Genomic DNA, 24,756 nt, shown 5'->3' on the forward strand with positions numbered 1-24,756 from the left:
GCAGGGCCTCAAGGGTATTTGGGGAGGCAGAAGTAACAACAGCAGATAAGGAATTGAGTGAAGAGCTAAGTGATTAGGAGGATTCCCATGGGAACCCACCTGCAGCTATGGAGATCAACAAAGGTCTTCATTCACAAATCAGAGCTGAAAATGGATTGTATCATTTGGAGAAATTCTATCGGAAGGTTGCAAAGGAAATTCCTGGGAAAAAGAATGATTTCATGGGTGTCTATTAAACAACAAGTTGTTTACCTTAAGGTCAGTTCAGGCAACGTTGTGTTAAGAGTGAGAAGCTAAGCCTGAGTTCTCTTGTTCCTTGCTCAAGTCAAGCTTTGGTTTTGGGTTTAATATCCTGGAAGTTTTCTATGTTCCTGTTTAGCGGTCCTCAAACGTTTTAAACAGAGGGTCAGGTCACAGAAAAAAAAACCATGAATGAATTCCTATGCACACTGCACATATCTTATTTGTAATGCAAAAAACACTTTAAAACAATACAATAATCAAAATGAAGAACATTTTTTACAAATATAAACTTATTAGTATTTCCGTGGGAAGTGTGGGCCTGCTTTTGGCTGATGAGATAGGATTGTTGTTGTTGTGTGCTTTCAAGTCGTTTCAGACTTAGGTTGACCTTGAGCGAGGGCTGGGTGAATGACCTTGGAGGGCTATATCCTGTCCTCAGACCTTAGTTTGAGGACCCCTGTTCCTATTTATGTGTTCCTGTTCAAGTTTTACTAGTTATGCTTTCCCGATTGTGGACTTATGCTGTATCTGTGATTCCTGGCACTTCCTGGACTTTGTCACCTCTAGAACTTTATGAGATATTTGGATTATTATTTGGTTATTATCTTTTGCTAACCTTTTTGGATTATATATCTCTTTCTTATTCCTGATTTTTATGTTTTGTTTTTTTAAAAAAACCTTCTGTGTGGTGCAGTGTTCATGGGTGTTTCGGGGCCTGGAATGCAACAAAATACAAGAAAACCAGATCAGGTACACCAGAAGCCTGCTTATCTCTATTAATCATAACAGCTGCTGTAGACAAACTTCAGAAAGAGAAACATATCAAAACACACACAGAGTAATGAAACAACAAAATTAAAGTTGCTTTTAATTTTAAACAGGATCTTTGTAATTTGACATTGTTTTTTAAAAATGAGTAAAAATGTCATTTCAGATTCTATGAAAAAATGATTGCAGGTAAGAAAATGTAGTGCTTGGAAATGTCAGTTTGTGGACTATAAATCACAGAATCCCTAATTAATGGTGGCTAGGGGATTCTGGTAATCACACTCTCCAAAAGTAACTGTTCAAAGCTCTGGAAAAATTAAATAATTTGCCGATCAGAGTGCAAAATTAATTCCCAAAATGTGTCCTTTTCCTGTGTTGTGTCCAGTGAAGCAGAACCCCCCCCCCCCCAAATTCTCATATTCAACAGCAAAATATTTTTGTTTTGTCATCCCATAACCAGTGCTTTGCTCCGCCCTAAACAAAGTGCTGTGGGATGGGACACCATCCCTTCCCATAAAAGTAGGCAAGACAATGGGACCACAAAACACCCACATTCATTATAGAAAATGTTAACTTGACAACAGAACATCTTAATCATTTTTAAGACTGTCCTCTTTCTATTGTCACGGCAACGTTTTTGCCTCAATCGAGGCTGATGACTGTGTCTCACTGGATCTTCCCCTTGCTCTCCGAGATGATGTGCTCAGGTCGTGCCCTCATGAACCACTCCACCCAAGCACCATCATAAATGGCCACGTCAGGCTTTCCACACAGGTATGCCCCCAGTGCCACGTGGCATGCTGTGACACCTGAACCACAAGTGGCCACGAGGGGTTTAGAGAGATCCACTTTCTTCTCCTGAAACAAGCTCTGAATCTTCTCAGGGCTCTTTTCTAAGCCCTCCTCAGTTAGGAAATCGGTGAATGGGATGTTTACTGACCCAGGGATGTGGCCAGGCTCAATACCTGGAAGAAAAATGAAAACAAAGGCATGTAATAATAATAATTATTATTATTATTATTTATTTATTTATTTATTTATATTCCGCCCTATCTCTACAGGTGGACTCAGGGAGGATTCCAATGCGTCCATAAAACAAATACCAACATCAATACCCCCCCCCCCCCAAATCCCACATATAAAACATTTAGAACCTAACATCAACTGATTAAAGCAAACATAATCAAACAAAAATTATATAATGATGTAAAATCTGAACATAAAACAATTCACATTGATCTACAGAAGCCAACTATCATTCAAAACTTTATGTGAGTTGGTTTTGTAGCCAGTGTGGTTTTGTGGCCAGTGATGATAATTGGGCTAAAATGGATTAGCAGAGCCTGGATACGAAATAATTCTCAACCAGAGGTCCGGTAGTGATCTCTCATTGTCTAATCCTCCTCCTCTCCATATGCTAGTGAGCGAAGGTGAGTCTTCAGTTGCTTTTTGAAAGAGAGGAGGGAGTGGGCCAGCTTTATTTCTTTAGGGAGGGAGTTCCAGAGATGGAGGGCAACCATGGAAAAGGCCCTCTCTCTCATTCCCACCAGCTATAATTGAGATGGAGGTGGAACTGAGAGCAGAGCCTCCCCCGCTGATAGCAATGCCCAAGCTGGCTTGTAGGAGGAGATGCAGTTGGTCAAGTAGCCTGGATTAGAGCTGTTTAGGGTTTTAAAAATAATGACCAGCACTTTGTATTTAACCCGGAAGGGGATTGGCAGCCAGTGGAGCTGACGTAACATAGGGGTGGATATCTCCCAATACAGGGTCCCAGTTAGTAATCTGGTTGCCAATCTCTGAACCACTTGAAGCTTCTGAACTATCTTCAAAGGCAACCCCATGTAGAGAGCATTGCAGTAGTCTAAGTGGGATGTGACTAAGGCATGGAAACATAACTGAAACTGACCACAATCCTTGTGTAGAATTGTACTATGATCCTATATGTGAAATAATCGGGGCTTACTTATGAATACACATATATAGGGCTGTATCTTAAATCATCAGCCAATTCATGGTAGAAAACAAGAACAGGGGCAAGTTACTTGTGAAATCAAACCTTACAGTATTTCAGCAATGCCTATCTGCAACCTCATACCCATTGCATGAGGAGAAAAGTAAATCATGACTTGGAAAAGTTCCTTTGACTGGTTTCCCTTCCCCGAGTAATTTTTTTCCATATAGTAGTTTTAGACCTAGCATAAATCAGCAAACATTTTGCAAAAAATGTTTGTAATTATCACAGTATTTGGGTTTGAAGATCTGGTAAGTTAAATGTAAATGCACCTGGAACAATGGCTTTCCAATACTTTGGCTCCAGGATGCGGCTGGACTACAATTCCCACCATTTCAAACACAGACTGTCTGGAGATGATGGCAGTTGTCAACAAATTCTAGGAACAAATGTTCCTAAGGCTTCTTCTCTTCTTCTGGTGAATGCTATCCCTTCTCAACAACCACTGAGCAAAACTAGCTCAATTCCTTTATTCTTAAGAGATACGTCTTACCTTCCCGGGGCTCAGGCTCCACCCCTCTAAATCGCCCTGCAGCGCGTGCATCAACAACCTGGAAGTGTCGTGACTCAATGTTCTCCTTAATGTCCTTGTGGGTCTTCACCATTGACTTATCCAGGGAGGCATGGAATTCAGCTGGAGCAGAACGGCTCTTTCCGGAGCTGACTGGATACCCTTCCCGCAGCCAGTTTTTCAGTCCCCCATCTAGGAGGGAAACAGCATCGTGCCCAAAAATCCGGAACATCCACCAGACACGAGGGGCTGAAAACAAGCCCTGATCACTCGCATCATACACCACAACATGGGAGTCATTACTCACACCCAGTTTGCCCACATACTCTGCAAAATCCCCTGCTGTGGGGAGCATGTGGTCATAAGGCGATGCACGGTCGCTACACTGGTCTATGTCAAAGAAAGCAGCGCCAGGGATGTGCCGTTCTTCAAACTCAATCCGGGGGTCACGCTTCATTTTGGGGAGATACCAGGAGGCATCTAAGAGTCGGACAGCCAACCCAGGCTGAGATGACTTGATCGCTTCGGACACCCATTTAGCAGACACGAGAGCTCGATAGAGAAGCTGCTGAGACATTGCGTCTGAGTCCTGTTTGAGTTCAGATGAATGCTGGGACTTCGCTGGACTTTCCACACTGTGATTAAATAAACACAACAATGTATATAGAACATAACTCACAAAAACAATAAAAAACAAACACCTGGGATATAAATACAGATAACAAAAATCAAAATATTCAATTAATCTATGCAATGAAAAATAGTTTAAAACTTTAAAAAAAATACCAGCCTAATCTTACAAATGACAATACAGGTGAAGGTTCACAAGGCATAAATCAATAATTCAGGGAAAGTAGATGGCCAAAGTCCCAAGTCCTCATTTAGATAGAGGCCAGGTGCATTTCAACCTGAGGTCTTCTGTAGGGGCCAAATGGAGTTCTGATATTTTCCAGTTCTTCTCCCTGTTTCTCCACCACCAAAAGAAATCACCCCAATCTTTCCCAAGTGATGGTTCTTGACCCAAGTAACTAGGATGGGCTAGAAAACAAGGACAAACTAGCAAGGAGCTCAAGCATTGCCTTATCTTATTTATTTACTGAGTCATTTTAGTACTGTTTTTCATAGTAAGCATCCCAAAGCATTTTACAGTAAGTACTTCCTTGTACAGCCAACCCTCAAGTTACGAACAAGACAGGTTCTGTAGCTTTGTTCTTAAGCTAAATTTGTATGTAAGTCAGAACAGGCAAATTTTGAAGTGTAAGTCCAGCCAAAAATATAAGGCGGTTTCTTGCTGTTTTTGTTGTTGTTATAATTATTATATGCATCCCACCTTGAGAGCCAGCATGATGTAGTGCAGTGTTTCTCAACCTGGGGGTTGGGACCCCTGGGAAGTCATGCGGGGGTGTCAGAAAGGTCGCTAAATTTTCTGTTAGTCATGGAGGGGTTTTTTTGTGTGGGAAGTCTGGCCCAGTTATATTATTGCAGTAGTTCAGAATGCTCTTTGATTGCAGGTGAGATATAAATCCCAGCAACTACAACTCCCAAATATCGAGGTCTATTTTCCCCAGACTCCACCAGTGTTCACATTTGGTATCCGTGCCTAATTTGGTCCAGATTCACCATTGTTTGAGTCCACAGTGCTCTCTGGATGTAGGTGAACTACAACTCAAAAATGCAAGGTCAAAGCCCACCAAAATCTTCCAGTATTTTCTGTGGGTCATGGGAGTTCTGTGTGCCAATTTTGGTTCAATTCCATCCTTGTTGGAGATCAGAATGTTCTTTGATTGTAGGTTAACTATAAATCCCTGCAACTACAACTCTCAAATGACAAAATCAATTCCCCCACCCCACCCCCAAAGCCACCAGTATTCAAATTTGTGCGTATCGGGTATTTGTGCCAAATTTGGTCCAGTGAATGAAAATACGTCCTGCATATCAGATATTTACATTACGATTCATAACAGTAGCAAAATTAAAGTTATGAAGTAGCAAGGAAAAGAATGCTATGGTTGGGTGTCACCACAACATGAGGAACTGTATTAAGGGGCCGTGGCATTAGGAAGGTTGAGAAACACTGGTGTAGTGGTTTGAGTACTGCACTAGGGTACATTCTTGCTTATCCAAGAATGTACTGGGCCCCACAATGGCAAAACCCATCTGGATCTGAAGACATACAATAACAATAAAAGAAGGTGTTTACAGCCACACTGCTATTGTTTTGCTGATAGTTTACTACCAACAGAAAGGGCTGAAAAGGGCAGATCTTACAAGTCCTGAAATTGCAAAACTGCCTTAGTTTTAAATGTGTCATGGTGTTATTGTCTAATATTTAGTGCTATTGTTTTAATGTTTATTGCTTGTTTTATGAGTTTATTTATTGTTGTATTTGTTATGCTGTTGTTTTATTGATGTGTTGGGCCTCGGCCTCTTGTAAGCCGTCCTTCGGGAGATGTTAGCGTGGTATAAATAAAGGTTTATTATTATTATTATTATTATTATTATCTTTTTTTCATGTTACAAGCAACTTGAGAATCTGCAAGTCGCTTCTGCTGTGAGAGAATTGGCCGTCCTCAAGGATGTTGCCCAGTGGATGCCCGGATGTTTTACCATCCTGTGGGAGGCTTCTCACATGTCCCTGCATGGGAAGCTGGAGCTGACAGATGGGAGCTCACCCCACTTCCCGGATTCAAACTGTGACCTTTCGATTAGCAGTCTTGCCAGCACAAAGGTTTAACCTATTGTGCATTGAGGGCTCCAACTGCAGAATAATGTGAAGGGAAAAGAATCGCCCAACTACAACCAGAGCAAAACTGGCAGCTCTTCCATGAAATCCTATCTTCCTCTGCCAGAATAGCTTTGCTTAGTGAACAACCTTTTATACAGGCTGTTAGACAAAAGACAAAAGGCAAGAAGAACACAGTAAGCCATCGAATGCCGAATTAGGCCACTGGTGTATTGGATCCAATACTGTTAACTATGTCTGACAATGGTTCTTCAGGATTTCTGATAGCATTCTGGCTTTAGAATTGCTACGGGAAAATCCAACTACTTTCCTGATTATAAAACAGCATGTGTTTCAAGGGAAGCATGGAGGCCTCTGCCTTTCACTTTTGTTATCACACTTCTGCAAGCCATCCCATCATGAGGAACTCTTCTGCTATCAGCAGACACAATTCATGATGGTTCTACAAAGCACCCTCTTGCTGTAGTGCTCTTGCTAACCTGCTATTATTTCTTTCAATTTAATGTACTTAAAAAAAAAAAGCAATGCATGATCTCACACTCGTGTCCCCATCTAAACAGCTAATGCAATGCTATGGCTATTCACAAATCCGCAGGCTATTCAGCTTTCAACAGATGCTTAAGTGGGTAGGTAGATCTATATAAATACATATTTTTTGCTTTCAGTCTGGAGACATGGTCAGCTGAGCCTGACTTAATGGAGGGTATACTTCATCCCTCTATTCTCCACTAAAAGCCAATGTCGTCACTTGGCAGTATTCTGTGGCCCATTTTGCCAACAACTGGACTGCTGAGTTGAAAACTATTCGGTGGAGTTTATTAAGGGAATTGATATCCCATGGCAGGACTTATCTAAAGGAAAATGTACATTCACACACACACAAAAGTGAGAGAACCTCTCTTTTTGTTTTAACAGACCAGCAGTCAGATGCATCTATGGAAAGTGTTACTTATAATAGCTAAATGGTGAGAGTCTGACCCAGGCATGGGCAAACTTGGGCCCTCCAGGTGGTTTGGACTTCAACTCCCACAATTCCTAACAGCCGGTAGGCTGTTAGGAATTGTGGGAGTTGAAGTCCAAACCACCTGGAGGGCCCAAGTTTGCCCATGCCTGCCCTAAATGCTCATAATCAGTAGGGAGGCACATTGCACATGCCCAGAGGCACTCCTATTTACAGCTATAGCAAGTGCCAGCAGAAAACACTTCCTTGCCCAGTCTCCTGGAAAGAGGTGTTACGGAATCCTGGGAGTTGTAGTTTTACAAGATCTTGTGCCTTTCTCTGCCAAAGAGTGCTGCTGCCTCACAAACTACAATCCCTGGATTCCATAGCATGGAGCCATGGCAGTTCAAGTAGGGTCAAACTGCATTACTTCTAAGTGTAGATGCTCCCTACACAGGAACGTGGCCAAAGCAAGGTGTGAAATGTACTGGAGCCTATGGATGTTTATGTTTGGTTTTTAGTAGGCCAAATTCCTCCAACATCAACACGTAAGGCAGTGTTTCTCAACCTTCCTAATACCACGACCCCTTAATACAATTCCTCATTTTGTGGTGACCCCCCAACCATAAAAAAATTTTTGTTGCTACTTCATAACTGTAATTTTGCTCCTGTTATGAATCGTCATGTAAATATCTGATATGCAGGATGTATTTTCATTCACTGGACCAAATCTGGCACAAATATCTGATACGCCCAAATTTGAGTACTGGTGGGGTTGGGGATTATTATTATTATTATTATTATTATTATTGGGGGGTATTGATTTTGCAATTTGGGAGTTGTAGTTGTTGGGATTTATAGTTCACCTATAATCAAAGAGCATTCTGAAGTCCACCAGTGATGGATTTGAACCAAACTTGACACACATAACTCCCATGACCAACAGAAAACACTGGAAGGGTTTGGTGGGCATTGACCTTTAGTTTGGGAGTTGTAGTTCACCTATATCCAGAGGAGTGCTGTTGATTCACGCAATGATGGATCTGGACCAAGCTTGGCACGAATACTCAATATGCCCAAATGTGAACAATGGCGGAGCCTGGGGAATAACAGACCTTGGGAGTTGTAGTTGCTGGGATATATAGATCGCCTACAATCAAAGAGCATTCTGAAATTGACCAACTATAGAACTGAGTCAGACTTTCCACATGGAATCCCCATGACCAACAGAAAATACTGTTTTCTGATTGTCTTCGGCGACCTCTTTGACACCCCTCACGATCCCCTCAGGGGTCCCGAACCCCAGGTTGAGAAACACTGCCTTAAGGTAAAGGTTTCCCCCTGACATTAAGTCCAGTCGTGTCCGACTCTAGGGGTTGGTGCTCATCCCAATTTCTAAGCTGAAGAGCCGGTGTTGTCCATAGACACCTCCAAGGCCATGTGGCCAGCATGACTGCATGGAGCGCCATTACCTTCCCGCCAGAGCGGTACCTATTGATCTACTCACATTTGCATGTTTTCGAACTGCTAGGTAGGCAAAAGCTGGGGCTAACAGCAGGAGCTCACCCTGCTCCCCACATTCGAACAAAGATTTGTTTTTAATGTTCTTCTATTTTGCATGGTGGTGATTATGTGGGTTACAGCCCCCAAATATCTGACCTAAGGCCCATTTTCACACATCCCCAGCCTTTGTACACACAAATCCCTTGGAAATGCATCTACACTGTCGAATTAAAGCTGTTTGATACCACCTGAACGCCCGAGGCTCCATACTATCGAATCCTGGGAGTGTGTACTGTAGTTGAGTGATCCCCAGAGCTTGTAGAACTACAACTCCCATTATTCAATTGAAGTGGGAGTGGGGTCAAGCTGCATCAGTTCTGCAGTGTAGATGCACCCTTAAGGGATCCAATAGGCGCCCAAATCCTCCCCCAGCGGCAGTCCCGACCGACCTCTGCGCCTCTTTGAACTGGACGGTAAAGAAGGCACACTGCGACCGGCTTCCTGCGAGGGCTTCAGGAGTCTCCTTCCTCGTCCATTAATCGGCGCCTCCCCCTGCTTTGGGAGGAGCCAAAGGACCACGGCCCATTTTGCCATCCAGTAGAAGGAAAGGAAGAATGGGACAAACCAACTCGCGGCAGAGAACGGGGGGAGCCGAGACCCACAGAGTTGGTCCGAACGGAGGGGAAAAAGCCGCCCTTCTCTCCCTTTTCAAGGCTGCAACTACACACCATAGAATCAATATACTTTGACACCACTCTAACTGCTTCGATGCTATGGAAGCTAGGGAGTTGTCGTTTTGCAAGGTCTTTAGCCATTCCTGTCCTTCTCAAGTTACAACTCCGATAATTCCATAGCATTGAGCCATGGCAGTTGAAGTAGTGTCGAACTGCATTAATTCTTCAGTGTAGATCAGGCATGTGCCAACTAGCCCCCCCCCCCCTTTCCAGGAGTTTTGGACTCCAACTCCCACAATTCCTCACAACTTCAGGCCCTGTCTTTCCCCCTTCACCCGCTTAAGAATGTTAGAATGTTGAGGCTGGCCAATCAGAATCTATATGCAAATTAGTATGTCAAGATAGCTCATGCATGGGCCAACTTGGGCCCTCCAGGTGTTTTGAACTTCAACTCCCACAATTCCAAACAGCCTCAGGCCCCTTCCCTTTTCCCCTCAGCCCTTAAGAATGTTAGAATGTTGAGACTGGCCAATCAGAAACCATATGCAAATTAGCTCATGCATGGGCCAACTTGAGCCCTTCAGGTGTTTTGGACTCCAACTCCCACAATTCCTCACAGCCTCAGACTCTGTCTTTCTCTCTTCACACGCTTAAAAATGTTAGAATGTTGAGGCTGGCCAATCAGAAACCATATGCAAATTAGCTCATGCATGGGCCAACTTGGGCCCTCCAGGTGTTTTGGATTCCAACTTCCACAATCCCTCAAAGCCTTGGGCTCTGCCATTCTCTCTTCACGCGCTTAAGAATGTTAGAATGTTGAGGCTGGCCAATCAGAAACCATATGTAAATTAGTAGATCGAGATAGCTCATGCATGGGCCAACTTGAATCCTCCAGGTATTTTGGACTTCAACTCCCACAATTCCTCACAGCCTCAGGCCCCTTTCTTTCCTCCCTTAGCCGCTTAAGCTGAGAAAGGAAAAGGAAAGGGCCTGAGGCTGTTAGGAATTATGGGAGTTGAAGTCCAAAACACCTGGAGGGTCCAAGTTGGCCCATGCCTGGTGTAGATGCATCCTAGGATTGGACCTGTAACTAATAGTGCATCTGCACTGTTATTTTTTTGCAATTTGATACCACTTCAACTGCCATGGTTCATTCTTGGCATTTGTAGTCTGGTGAGACACCAACATTCTTCGGCAGAGAAGGCTACAGACCTTGTAAAACTACTAATCCCTGAATCCCATGGCACTGAGCCAGGACAGTTCAAGTGTTGTCAAACTGCATTAATTCTACAGTGATTTGCACCACTGGAATGAATTAGCAGAGTTTTACAGGTCTTGGCATGCATCTTCCATGATGGGATTTGCACCAAATGTATCTCCTTATCAGAAATGCTTGGGACCAAAAGTATTCTGGGTTGCTGCAAGTTTGTATGGCCATGTTCCAGAAGCAGTCTCTCCTGACATTTCACCTACATCTATGGCAGGCATCCTCAGAGGTTGTGAGGTCTGTTGGCAACTAGGTAAGTGAGGTTTATCTGTGGAATGTCCAGGGTGGAAGAAAGAACTCTTGTCTGTTGGAGGCAAGTTGAATGTTGCAATTGGCCACTTTGATTAGCATTGAATAGCCTTGCAGCTTCAAAGCCTGGCTGCTTCCTGCCTGGGGAAGCGACAAGGCTAATCAATGCTAATCAAGGGCCAACAGTTTGAGGATTATTATTGACAGGCTGATTCTTTCCTTCCTTCTATCTTTTCTGTCTCTTCCACTCTCCCCTATGACTTTTTTCAGGAGTGTCATACTAAACCTTTCCTTCAGTGCAAGACTTATGGAGCTTCAAATGGAGGGAAAATGGGGCAGCATCCTTGTCCATTACTATTGACATAGAGCAGATGGTAAGTTTGGTAGAGTCTTCCCAGGCATCTTCGTTGCAGCACAAAGGCTACAAATAAACAGCAATGCCTCGAATGCTTCTGGAACATAGCCATACAGCCTGGAAAACTCACAGCAACCCAGTGATTCCAGCCATGAAAGCTTTTGACAACACAAAAGTAATCTGTGTTTCAGGGTGTTTTTTTTTTTAATACTTGCATATACATAATGAGATGACTTGGAGACAGGGCCCATTTTTAAACACAGAACTCACACACACTGCCCAAAGGTATTTTTATATCGAAGGTTTTAAATAATTTGGTGGAAGAAACAAAGTTTGTGTACATTGAGCCATCAGAAAGCAAAAATGTCCATATCTCAGCCACCCATATGGACAATTTTGGATTTTAGAAGACTTTGGAATTCCAGATTAGAGGTGCTCAGCCTGTCCAAGGAAATTACACATCAAATATGTGAAATGGGTATGCAATAAAAACAGCTAAATCAACAAATGGTAGCCTGTTGATTTACAGGGTTACATCAAAGCCAAGCTCTATAGCAACAGGGCATGATCTGGAGCCAGATCAGCTATAGTGTGTGTTTATATGGATACACATATAGAGACACATACACGCACGCACACACACATATATATACATGTATGCTTACATATGCACATTCCTTATACTCAGATTTGTTGCACCATTACTGTTCCATCCTTCACATCACGACAAACACTGTATTTACTGCAGTTTGGTTCCAGGATCCCCACCAAAATCTTTGGATGTTCAACTCCTATGATACGTAACAGTAGATTTCAACCTCCGGGTCCCCAGGTATTTTGGCCTACAACTCCCAGAAATCCCAGCCAGTTTATCAGTTGTTAGAATTCCTGGGAGTTGAAGGCCAAAACATCTGGGGATCCACAGCTTGAGAATCACTGATATATAATGTTATTGTAAAATGGCAATTCACATATAAAATAGTGCACAGCTGAAATAAGTACTAGAGAAACTCCAAGGCTCTGTGAAATGGGAGACTATGTGTATGATGATGCATCAGTCTAATGCAAGGTTTGCATTTTGGATTTTTCCCTATATATTTTTGAGCTATGGTTGGTTGAATCTGTGGTCACAAAACCCATTGATACAAAAGGCCAACAATATGAGGATTAATATTGACAGGCTGATTCTTTCCTGCCTTCTATCTTTTCTGTCTCTTCACTGTCCCCTTGTGGCGTAGTGGGTTAAACCCCTGAGCCAGCAGGACTGAAGACCGACAGGTTGCAGGTTCGAATCCGGCGAGAGGTGGATGAGCTCTCTCTATCAGCTCCAACTTCTCATGCGGGGACATTAGAAAAGCCTCCCACAAGAATGATAAAAACATCAAATAATCCAGGTGTCCCCTGGCAACGTCCTTGCAGACGGCCAATTCTCTCACACCAGAAGCGACTTGCAGTTTCTCAAGTCACTCCTGACACGACAAAAAAACCCCCCAAAACTCTCCCTTATTACTTTTGTCAGGAATGGCAAAATATACTTTTCCTTCAGTGCAAGATTTATGGAGCTTCAAGTGGAGGAAAATGGGACAGTGACCTTGTCAATTACTATTGCATTCCATAGAGCAGATGGGAAGTTCAGTAGAGTCTTCCCAGGCGTCGTTGCAGCACAAAGGCTACAAATAAAAAGAAATGCCTTGAACTCCCAGCTCAATTTTCAAAATGAATAAAAATTGATCTTGGGTTTTGTGCAAATTGTATTGCATGCAGTTCATCAACTAACTCAAAAAAGCGACAACTTGTGTGTGTGTGTGTGTGTTTCCCCCTCTCCTTCCTAATTGCAGTGGTAAGAATAAGGCAAAGGAGAAACAGATAAGGAGAGGTTAGGGTGAATGACAGGTACTACCTACCCATTGCTTTTCCTTACTGTTCCTTAGAGCTCTTTGGCTTCTCATGTATTCAATTCTTTATTCTACCACAGGCTTTTTTAGTGAGCTAAGGTGAGTCTTTTAGGATGCATGTGTGCTAAGATAGCCAGATACATGAAGATGGAGTCAACTTTCTAGTTACTTCAGAGACTACACAGAGAAAGGAAAGCAAACTATAGGAAAAGCCATTTCACTTAAACATCAGAAGAAACATCCTGATGGTAAGAGCTGTTTAATAGTGGAATATGCTACCTTAGAGTATGGCAGAGGCTCCTTCTCTGGCAGTTTTTTAATGGGGTGGATGGCCATCTGTCAGGAGTGCTTTGACTGTGTATTCCTTTTGGCAGTAGGTTGGGCTAGATGGCTCTGTGGCCTCTTCCAGCTAATTATAAGACATTCAAAGGGGAGCCTGCATTCTCACAACCCCATTGGAAATAGCAGGTTATGATGCAATGTTTACTTAGCATTACTGTGTTCAGTAAAGTTTATTCACTAGTAAGTCTGTTATCGACTGGTGTTAATCTGATATCAGTGCTTTGAAAAGTTCCCTAGAATACAGTTTATGGCTGAACAGTCCATGCCACTGTCATGATTTGGAGTTAGATAGAGAAACATGTAGGTAGGTAGATATGCATACATAATACATATGTACACACACATACATACACCACAAATGGCTATGTGCGATAATAATTCCCAGTAGGACTCTTTGCTTCAAACCAATGTGAACTTTTGAAAAAAATTACTTTTGCACTAGAACTCCCAGAATCTGGCTGCTGTCTCATAACTATTTGAAATACAATTTGGAAAGATTACTTTTAAAGCCCAGATTCACAGCAATTTCTGAAGTTGTACTTTGAAGTTTAATGTTTCCCAAACTCTATGACAGGGAAAGATCAATCAGAATTCTTAGATAGTTGCCAGTGTTTTCGAATCAATATGCTGTCTACCTTTGCAGCTTTCTATTTGTAAGGGAACTCTTTACCCTTTGTGACTCCAGAGCCTTGGCACTTTTATGTGCCGGTTCCTCTTTCAGAGTTGCACTTTGTCCCACAGCAGTTTTAGTCAATCACCTCACCATTGCACTGTCACTTACTTTGGCACTCGGGACATTTCGCCGTTCTCAGCACGTCCTCAAACAGCTGACTTTGAGATGCTGTCACACCACTGGGGGAGATAAAGTAACAAAGCACCAGGAAAGGACTGAGAGTGGGGAAGAAAATTTGTTTTTGTTTCCTCCTAATGCTTCTTTAAAGTTCTCAAAACTGGACTGTTTGCAAAGGGGGGGAGGGGTATTCCTGGGATTGTCAGCTGATTGTGGGAGGGTTTGAGCCAGTCCAAAGTGCAGGACAGAATAGGAATGAAGGTAATTCAGAGCTTGTTCTCCGCCCCTTGCTCACTGATTGGCCCATTGGCCACAAGCAGACACCAGAGTTTGGGAATCTCCGCTCCACCCCCTTTTCCACACTCCCTTCTGCTAGCTATTCATCCATCAGAAGAGACTTGGCTAACATGGTGCAGCAAGCATTATATAGGGCCCTGGTCTCCACCAAATGGCTAGCAGAAGCTGTGCGGGCCAATAAGATTGGGCCTGAACTACGGGTCCTGGATGCCTCCTGGTATGAACCAGGTGGAAGAAGTGCCCAAAAAGAATTCCAAGAACGGCACATCCCGGGTGCCTCCTTTTTTGATATCGAGGAGTGCAAAGACAAATCGTCACCCTATGAGCTGATGCTGCCCAGCGAGAAACACTTTGCAGAATACGTGGGCCACCTAGGTATCAGCAACCAAACGCACATTGTGGTATATGATGGGGACAACTTGGGCAGCTTCTATGCTCCACGGGCTTGGTGGATGTTCCGAGTATTCGGGCACCGAACCATCTCTGTGTTGAATGGAGGGTTCAAGAACTGGGTGAAAGAGGGTCACCCAGTGACATCTGAGATCACCAGACCAGAACCAGCTGTTTTCAAAGCCTCCCTGAACAGGTCTCTCTTGAAGACCTATGAGGAGATCATGGAGAACATTAAATCCAAACGCTTCCAGATGGTGGACTCCAGAGCTGAAGGGAGATTCAAAGGAACAGAACCTGAGCCAGGGAAGGAAGGTAGGAGAAACAGCTGGGATCACCTTTAACTACCATGAAATGTTTAACACATCGATTCTGAAATGTGCCTTGGACCATACTCATTTCTTACTAATACTGATTCACTCCTTCAGACTAGGGGGAAGTAACTTGTGGCCTCCCAGATGCTACTGGACTGTAACTCCCAGCAGCCATAGACAGTATATAGTCATTGGTTAGAAGTCATAAAAGTTGTAGTCCAACACCATCTGGAAAAGCACAGGTTGCCACTTCTGCTTCGATGCTTTAGGCTGCAATCCTCTGTATTCTTACCTGGGAGTAAACACCAACTGAACAAAGTAGGAAGCTTTCCAAAAAAAACATGCATACGATTTGATAGTTATAGGATATCTAATGGGGTGCATCTGCACTGTAGAATTAATGGAGTTTGACACCACCTTACCTGCAAACAGGTAAGATGGTGCCATGGACCAATACTACAAAATACTCTATTAGTGATTGGTGAGCACTCTTGGGCAGAGAAAGCTAAAGGGTGTGTAAAACTCCTGGGATTCCATAACATAGCAGTTAAAGTGGTGTCAAACTGCATTAATTCTACAGTATAGATTCATACAGGAAGTTCCAGGTCACTTTGGAAAAAATGTCATATTTGAAGACAAGATGTTTGCCATTTCAGGAAAGTATTGTTATTTTTACTAGTGAAACAAAAGAAACAATTCTATTCTTCCTTTAGAACTCTGTATCTGCCAGATCACTTGTTGGCATACATGTTTGCTAGTAACAACTCAGCATACTGTTACAGTACGTTCTCCAGTAACTTGATAATTGGGCTACTTTTTAAAAACTCTCCCGTCTCTCCTCATGCCCCACTCTTTCCTTCCCATGGCTTAAAAAGACGTTTAACTGGTTTTCTCCTTTTTATTATTGAATAACCAACTCTCCAAGAGTTTCATAAGAAGTCCAAAGCACACTATCTCAATTTACATGCTCTTTCTCCTCTACAACACTATCTGGAAAATTGCTGAGCTGTTTTTTGTTTTGTTTTTCTGGACAAAGGGCAGAGTTGAAAGGGAGGAAAGAGTGCATACCTATTGTACTTCTCCCCTAGGAATGGAAGGTTGCTGAAATAATTTTTAAAAAAGTTAACAATTTCTTAATGTCACCACACCCAGCCTTTCCAATATACTGCTCAGTGCAAGAATCAAGATTCCTCTATTATGCCTTATTCCAGCCATGAAAGGGCTTTTCTATATTTCTAGGAAGATTCTATGGTTGACATACTCTAGAACAGCCTTTATCAACCTGGGGGTCGGGACCCCTGAGGGGGTCGCAAGGGGAGTGTCAGAGGGTCACCAAAGACCATCAGAAAACACAGTATTTTCTGTTGGTCATGGGGGTTCTGTGTAAGAACTTTAGCCCAATTCTATTGTTGGTGTGGTTCAGAATGCTCTTTGATTGTAGCTGAACTATAAATCCCAGCAACTACAACTTCCAAATGTCAAGGTCTGTTTTCCCCAAATTCCATCAGTGTTCGCATTTGGGCATATTGAACATTCGTACCAAGTTTGGTCCAGATCCATTACTGTTTGAGTCCACAGTGCTCTCTGGGTGTAGGTGAACTACAACTGCCAAACTCAAGGTTAATTCCCACCAAACCCTTCCAGTATTTTCTGTTGGTATTGGGAGTTCTGTTTGCCAAGATTGGTTCAATTCCATCGTCGGTAGGGTTCAGAATGCTCTTTGAGTGTAGGTTAATTATAAATCCCAGCAACTACAACTCCCAAATGATAGAATCAGTACCCCCTCCCCCCAACCCCACCAAATGTAGATATACGTATTTTATAGGTTGAAAAATAAGACCCAGAATGGTGTAGAAGTTTGAGCATTTGACTATGACTCTGGAACGAAGGTTCAAATCCTCATTCAACCATGGAAACCCATGGATGGTCTTGGGTACATCACACTCTCTGAGTCTCAGAGGAAGGCAAGGGAAAAAAAAACCCTCTCTGGACATTTTTTAAACCAAGTAAACCTTGTGATGGGATTAACTTAAGGTCCCCATAAGTCAGAAATGATTTGAAGGAAAACAAACACAGTAACAACAACAACTTGTGGGGTATGTGTTGTAAATATTAGTGTACTTACATATACACCTGGCATTGTCCAGGTGTTGGAGAGACTGCTGCCCTCCTGCTTTCTCCCTTCTCCAGCTCTGAGAAGACCTGCCTCTCAGGGAGCCTCTCAATGTCTCCATGGCAATGCTCAGGCAACAATGAGCAGACAAGTTTCTTGATGGCGCCTGATTTCTCTCAAAGTGTATTGATACAGTTTTCAGGTGTTTTCAACAGGCATTATTATATTCTTTTTTGTAACCAATACATTACCAATTAAGAGTCATTTTCCGGGGGAGGAGGGGTTGAATGTGAAACTTTTTAGATAAAATAGAGATTTGATTTTAATTAAGTCTATATAAAAATATAGAATGTGATAGAATTTAAATTATTTTGTGTTATGGACACACTCTTCATGATTCACTAAAAAAATAAAATTGTTTCACCCACCCCTCCCATTTTTCTGACTAGAGATATTAAATCTCTGCATTTATGAGAATAGTTTTCACATCAATTACATAGTTAGACTACAATCGTTTATGCCATATGACATGGACTTTGAAAAATAGGAGGCGTAAACAATAAGAAACAGTCCTGTCCTTGCTCTCTATAGGTAGAAGTGAAAATGTTGTGTGGGTTAAGGAACTTTCCATATGTTGTTTTATATCTCAGGAAAGAATCTTATTAAGGAAGAAGCTTCATAATTTGTTTATAGTATTATTTATTTATTTCCAGCATTTATATTTTGCCCTTCTCACCCTGCAGGGGATTCAGGGCCAATTAGAATGCACATATGCATGACAAACATTCAATGCCAGAGACATATATATATATAGAGAGAGAGAGAGGCAATTTAACACTCCCGGCTTCATGAGGATGTGCTGAATTCCAGCCACAAGAGTAGCTACCGCTTCACCATCCACTTGTGACACTGAGTCATTGTCGGAGTACTTTCTCATTTTTTCTCACGCTGCTGGAAGATTTAATGGTGCCATAATTTAGTTAAATTAGCCTCCCCGCCTAAAGTGGTACTTAAATGTCCTACTTGAAAGTTGCAACTGTCTTTCAGGCTGCATAGGTCAACAGAAAACTAGGCTATTAATGGTTGGGAGCTTACTCTGTCCCGGGCTGGCTTCAAACTCACGATCTCTCAGTCAATAGTGATTTAATGCAGCTGGCTACTAACTAGCTGTGCCACAGCTTGATCACACACACTAGCCATGTAACTATACCCAAATTATTTATTATTATTATTATTATTATTATTATTAAACTTTATTTGTACCCCGCTAGCATCTCCCGAAGGACTCGATGCGGCTTACAAAGGCCAAGGCCTCAACACAACAGCATAACAAAACAACTCAAAGCAAAATCAAAAACATAAAGCAATACAACTGTTCAGACTGGCTACAGCTCTATGGAAGGCCTAGTAGACACATCATAGTTCTTCAAGAATGGGGGTACCAAAGATTTACCATCTTTGTTGTAAGAGCTCAGTTCTAGGCACACCTATTACAAGTTCCTATATGTTCGCTTGGCTCAATAATTTCTAAATAAACATATTTTGAAATTGGTCTGTTGGTTCCTACACAAAATTAACTTGTTGTATGCAAAAAAACCTGAATTCCCTGCATAATTTCTCATTAGATGTATGCAACGCACTTGGATACATTTTGTTCTATGTTCCTGTGGGGAAATATGGACAGGACCCTTACTGAATAAGCCGTTACTGGATCCCACTGTATTAAAGTTGTAAAGACTATTCAAAAATAGTTTCAAAATAATTGAAAGGCATATTTTTTAGGGGAAGGGGGCACTAAGAAACCCTCACAAGAAGAATCAGGGACAGACAGAATCTTTCCAGCTTGTGGCCTATTATGTGCAGTATTCACACAAGGTTGGTTTACATTGGAAACATTTTCTGCACAGGAATAGCAAATGTATACTAATACAATATGACCCCCCATATCTGTGGGAACAGAACCTGCAGTTTCATTTATCCACTCTAGGTATTATCTAGGTCCTCCAGAATGACTCGATGGTACTCTTGGACTGGAGGTTGTTCCTTTCAATGTTATTCACTGTTATTTGTTGTTTTATATTTCCACATAAAGTCCAAGAACATATCCCCTTTGGATACAAGGGCTGTATACATACGCATATACATTTATCACATGCAACATACAGATCATGTACAATGCTCCTGGAATTTTGGTCATATATGGTACAACTGCAGCCATATCTTTATTAAATATCAAAATACTCATGTTTGCACATGTACTCATATTTGCACATATACTCATGTTATATTCCCTGGAATGAATCATTGTCCAGTTTACCTGTTTTACTCATGTCAGTGTGCAATCCCTTCACTAAAGATATGGAATCAATCAATGTATCTGCAAAAGCTAGAAAAACAACATTGACAAATGCTTGGATAAGTACTTTTCTGGGAAGTAGTACGTAATAGTTGATTTATGACTAGTTCAGAGCAAGTAGAGTGAGTTCTTTTAACCTTCCATTCAGTTACACTCCACACCCTGAAATACCTGGAAAAAGAACAAAACTGAACAAACACAATATACACTTGTTCTACAGAACTAGATTAGCTGATTACCATCAGCTTCTTAGGGTAACTTCATACATTACATTTTTCCATAGGACTTCATTTTAGTTAATTTCTTTATAGCCTGGACTTTTAAGGCAGGTGGAATATGGTCATATTAACCTTCGGTGCACACATATAAAATTTAAATACCTGTTATAGATGTTTAGACTTTTCTAAACTTTTCTACTACTGATTTGCTAACCTTTGCTCTTGGTTAAATGTATAAAGTTGCTAACTTTCCCTACAACATCATTTTCCACACTTTGTGAGGGTAAATATACTCTTGGGGATTTTTTTACATGATGAGGCTAGTTGATCCCAGTTGTATTTTGCCCCAAAGCCAGCTCCAGAAATAAGAATTGTATGTCTATTATTTCCAATGCGGTAGGATATACGTTTAATAAATAAGCCTAATGCAGCCTTGGACTCACACAGACCAAGGGCAAGATCACTTCATTTTATCAGATATTGATAAACTAGTAATCTTATTAAAACTCACAATTGGATCCAAAGTCACACAGTAAATTGCATAAGGAAGCAGAGATATGAACTTGGCTGTCCTGGTTCCAAGTCCAACGCCATGAACATGACTCCAGAGTCTATACTGGTCCTTTTAAATCAGTTGCAATGGTGAAAAAAGGTATGAAAGGTGGAAGAAAGTGGAAGAAAAATACAATAAAGAGCATACATAATTTGCATGCATAGAATGCAAGTAATTGCAATTTGCGTAATTAGAATAATTTCAAATTATAAAAATCAGGTAACTGGATTTGGAGTAATGGAAAATAACAACATGGCCTGTAATCAGGCCCAGGTAATATTCTAGCTGTAGCTTTGTCCCAGCTGAAATTTTTGAACAGCCTACAAAGGCAGCCTCATCCAAAGTACCATGCAGAAATTAAAACCCTTTTGAAACTGTATTGTCGAAGGTTTTCATGGCCAGAATCACTGGGTTGTTGTAGGTTTTTCGGGCTATATGGCCATATTATAGAAGCATTCTCTCCTGACGTTTCGCTTGCATCTATGGGAGGCATCCTCAGAGGTTGTGAGGACCTCACAACCTCTGAGGATGCCTGCCATAGATGCAGGCGAAAGGTCAGGAAAGAATGCTTCTAGAACATAGCCATACAGCCCAAAAAAACCCCTACAAAAATCCTTTTGAAACTGTTTCTAGTTCTAAATTGTCCTGAATAGTATCATTTAGGCCCTGATCAAAATCTTTTTTTTTTACCTGAACCACTAAAAGAGTGCGGAATAAATGCTGTTATAAATCAAGCCAACAATGTCTGATCCTCTCCTTTTGCTCAACCTTCCAGATGCTGTGCCTCCTTTGATAATCTTACTGAGCATCCATTGCCCAGAAGAACTGTTCTTGCTCAGTTTGGGCATTTTCTGCTCAGTCAGGCACTGGACATTTGTCCCCAAATCTTGACCCCACAATGTCACTAGCAACCACTGTATTAAAATATTGTCCCTGTGACAGATTCATGTCTTCATATGAGTAATTTCTTATTTTGTTCAAGATAGATCATTTAAAACTTGCTAGTCAATGTGCCACATTGTGATTCAGAGATGCAGTATGGCATTGTGGTATGCCTTCACAAAAATAGCATCATAATGTGAAGCTTCAAAAAGAGTGGCATAGTTTGCTCCCCCTCCAGTACTCACGTATGAGTAAGAAAAACAGCAATCTCTTTGGAAAACTGTTTGGGAAATACGCCACAGTTGTCTCCCACCATTCCAGATGGACATTTTTCGACTCATTTGTTTCATGATTAGCTTCCTCTGTGCTCCTCAGGAATTGGCTGAAGAGCTCCCGACTTCCCCTGGATAACATTACAGGTCTAAAAATACTGAACTGAAAATAATTGTTTACTTTGCTCTGCCCATCTGACCAAAACATTTTGCATTGACTAGTAAACAAATCCTCAGGGGTTGACTTGCCGCAATTGTATTTCCTAACACTTGAGACCTAAATCCAGTCACTTGTGACAAGAAGAATAAACCCGTCGAATCAACAGAATTGACAAAAAACAAACAAACCCTGACATCATTTAGTCATTAATGAGTCTACACTACAAATCTAAGAGTAACAATTGGATTTGGGCCTAGGACTGAAAAAGGTGTTTTTGCAACTCCCTCGGAAGCAATGACCGATATGTTGGCTGCTAACTAATGTGTGGGAATTCCCATTTACTTATCTTCTTTTTATGTAAATATTTTATAGTTTTTACATAAAACAGAGATTATAATCATATAGCCTGTTGGATCTGGAGTCCAACAGCACACTTTATGTATAGATATGTTGGGAGAAGATAAATTTGACAAACATATAATAAGAAGAGCACTGTTGCCATCTTTTCCAGATTATGGGATTCTCATAATCTGGATTTCACATTCATTTTTGGAATAGGATGTTGGATTAGATAGGCCAAGGTGAGGAAGGTGTGAGCTATGGGGCATATGTTACCTGACCCCATATTTGCAGGGGCACAGGAATGCCCTAAACTCCCTGAAAAAAAATACTTTTTATCCTTCAAACCACCACAAATCATTCAAAACTGTTCTAAAATGAAGCAATTTAGTTTCCACTATCTTACTATCACCACCAATACCTCAAAAATAGGCAAAGGTTGAACCAGAAGAAATGTCATATTACTTTTGGTCAAACAAAAACATGATGGTCTAGCCCACCAGAATGGTGGTATGAAAACGGGCTCCTCGCTCAAAAGAATTTCTCACTCCAAAATAGGATTTTAATATTAGCTAACACAATCTTCCTAAAATCTTACCAAGGCGATCCACTCTTTCCCAGTGATATTATTGCTCATCCAGGCTACCTGAGGAGGATCACTGAAAAACTAAGCAAAATTCTTCATATCTTTCTTTTTTTTTTCAAATAGAAAAATCCATTTCTGATCAAGGACATACTGATTGATTTGTATAACTGTTATAGCATCATGGAGTGCCACTGAAATTTTTCCTCTATGTATTTTCCCTCTTCTAGGACTTGAACCAGGCCACATCCCAGGCTGTCTGAATATGCCTTTTTTCAATTTCATGACTAAGGAAGGGTTTGAGAAGAGCCCAGAAGAAATCCAAAGTCTATTTGAGGAAAAGAAAGTGGATCTCTCAAAGCCACTGATCGCTACATGCCGTAAGGGGGTCACAGCATGCCATATTGCCCTTGCAGCGTACCTCTGTGGCAAACCAGATGTGGCTGTCTATGATGGATCATGGTCAGAATGGTTCCGCCGTGCCCCACCAGAGCTGAGAATTTCAGAATGGAATCGTAATAAGGGTTAAGCAAGGAATGTCCGTCTACTGTGTGGCCTTCCTTCCTTCAAGCTGTGAAATTTCTTAATCATTTCTTACAAGATCTGACTAAAATTGGAAGAATATCTGAAACTCCTAGTTGTTTACAATTTTCTATTTTCTAATCCATTATTGTTGCTTTAAATTATCATAATGAGATAAATGAATAAACAAAATATCAAATTGAGAAGACTTTTGTCTCTGTACTTTTTATTATTGGACTGCTGGCATTATTGTCTCTTCTCGTATCTTGCCTTTCCATTGCTTAAATCAAGGATAGGCAACCTGTAGTTCTCTAGCTATTTTTGGACTACAACTCCCATTATCTCTAGCAAGCATAGTTAAATTACCGCCTAATGTTTTCTGGAATGCCACAAGTAACCTACATCAGGCAGAGCATAATGCCCAATATGATTTATAATCCACATCATTAAAACCTATTTCTTACAATGTAAACTTTCATATACACAGAGAGCTACAGAAGAAAATCAGTTAGGGAAATCACATCCCAAACTAAGCCAGGCCCCTTGAATCATTGAAAGGAAAACAATTTCACACGATGTCAAAATATCACGAAACAGAAGACCATAGTGTAGTGTAGTGCATCTACACTATAGAATACATACAGTTTGATACTGCTACGGGTCAATAATATGGATATTTTTCCCAGTGTGCTAGAGGCCATTATCACATTTGTGCCAAGGGTTAAACCTTTGTGCCAGCAGGACTGAAGACTGACAGGTCAAAGGTTCAAATCTGTGGAGAGCACGGATGAGTTCCCTCTGTCAGCTCCAGCTCCTCATGCAGGGACATGAGAGAAGCCTCCCACAAGGATGGTAAAACATCAAAACATCCAGACATCCCCTCAGATACGTCCTTGCAGACAGCCAATTCTCTCACACCAGAAGCGATTTGCAGATTCTCAAGTCTCTCCTGACACAAAAAGAAAATTGTGCTACAATGGCTTTGCACAATGCTTTCTCTTGTGAAAATTTGGTGTAGACCAGCAGCCAACAGCATGGGGACCAGCACTGATCCACGCACCACCAATTTGAGTAGCACTGACTTAGGAGACCCTTAACTGATCCTCTAACTGTGCTTCTTTGTGTTTCCAACGTAGTCCAGGGGAGAGCAAGGATGAACTGGGTCCAGGTAACAGTGCTGCGAGGAGATATGTTCCTTTTCTCTTCAGATTGGTTTACATTTTTGGCATTTCTCGCTGGACTGTCTTATGGTACATTTGTGTTTGAAAGGTAGCATACAAAATACCATCGCTTAATCAACCCATCTTTTATGAAAAGTGCTTAGGGTAAGAACTTCTATTAAGCTAGAGAAAAGGATTTTCAATCTATGTTTACTTGGGGTTCCATGACAACCACAGCTCACAAATGAGAATGGACATTCCTTAGCAACTGTCCTTGAGTTCCATCTCATTGTCCATATTTCCAGA

General features: G+C 41.5%; 2 protein-coding genes across 4 annotated transcripts; one reads left to right on the forward strand and one right to left on the reverse strand.

Annotated features, from left to right (window-relative positions):
• Positions 1-1,100: 1,100 nt before the first annotated feature.
• On the reverse strand, positions 1,101-14,495 carry MPST (mercaptopyruvate sulfurtransferase). 3 transcript variants are annotated; one of them, XM_060776990.2, is made up of 3 exons: positions 14,283-14,495; positions 3,516-4,168; positions 1,101-1,976 (listed from the first exon to the last, which is right to left on the reverse strand). In XM_060776990.2, exons 1-3 carry the CDS (start codon positions 14,297-14,299, stop codon positions 1,678-1,680), a joined length of 969 nt encoding a protein of 322 aa, XP_060632973.2. In that variant the 5' UTR covers positions 14,300-14,495; the 3' UTR covers positions 1,101-1,677. The 3 variants fall into 3 exon arrangements, with proteins under 3 accessions (XP_060632973.2, XP_060632972.2, XP_067325315.1); XM_060776989.2 differs by lacking the exon at positions 14,283-14,495 and adding an exon at positions 9,169-9,286; XM_067469214.1 differs by lacking the exon at positions 14,283-14,495 and adding an exon at positions 8,968-9,002.
• Positions 14,496-14,654: 159 nt separating this feature from the next.
• Positions 14,655-23,496, forward strand: TST (thiosulfate sulfurtransferase). Its single transcript, XM_060776988.2, has 2 exons — positions 14,655-15,293; positions 22,999-23,496. The coding sequence occupies exons 1-2, from the start codon at positions 14,699-14,701 to the stop codon at positions 23,295-23,297; spliced, it is 894 nt and encodes a 297-aa protein (XP_060632971.2). The 5' UTR covers positions 14,655-14,698; the 3' UTR covers positions 23,298-23,496.
• Positions 23,497-24,756: the final 1,260 nt, after the last annotated feature.

This window comes from Anolis sagrei, chromosome 5 (genome assembly GCF_037176765.1).
Source record: "Anolis sagrei isolate rAnoSag1 chromosome 5, rAnoSag1.mat, whole genome shotgun sequence".
Classification (NCBI taxonomy): Eukaryota; Metazoa; Chordata; class Lepidosauria; order Squamata; family Dactyloidae; genus Anolis; species Anolis sagrei.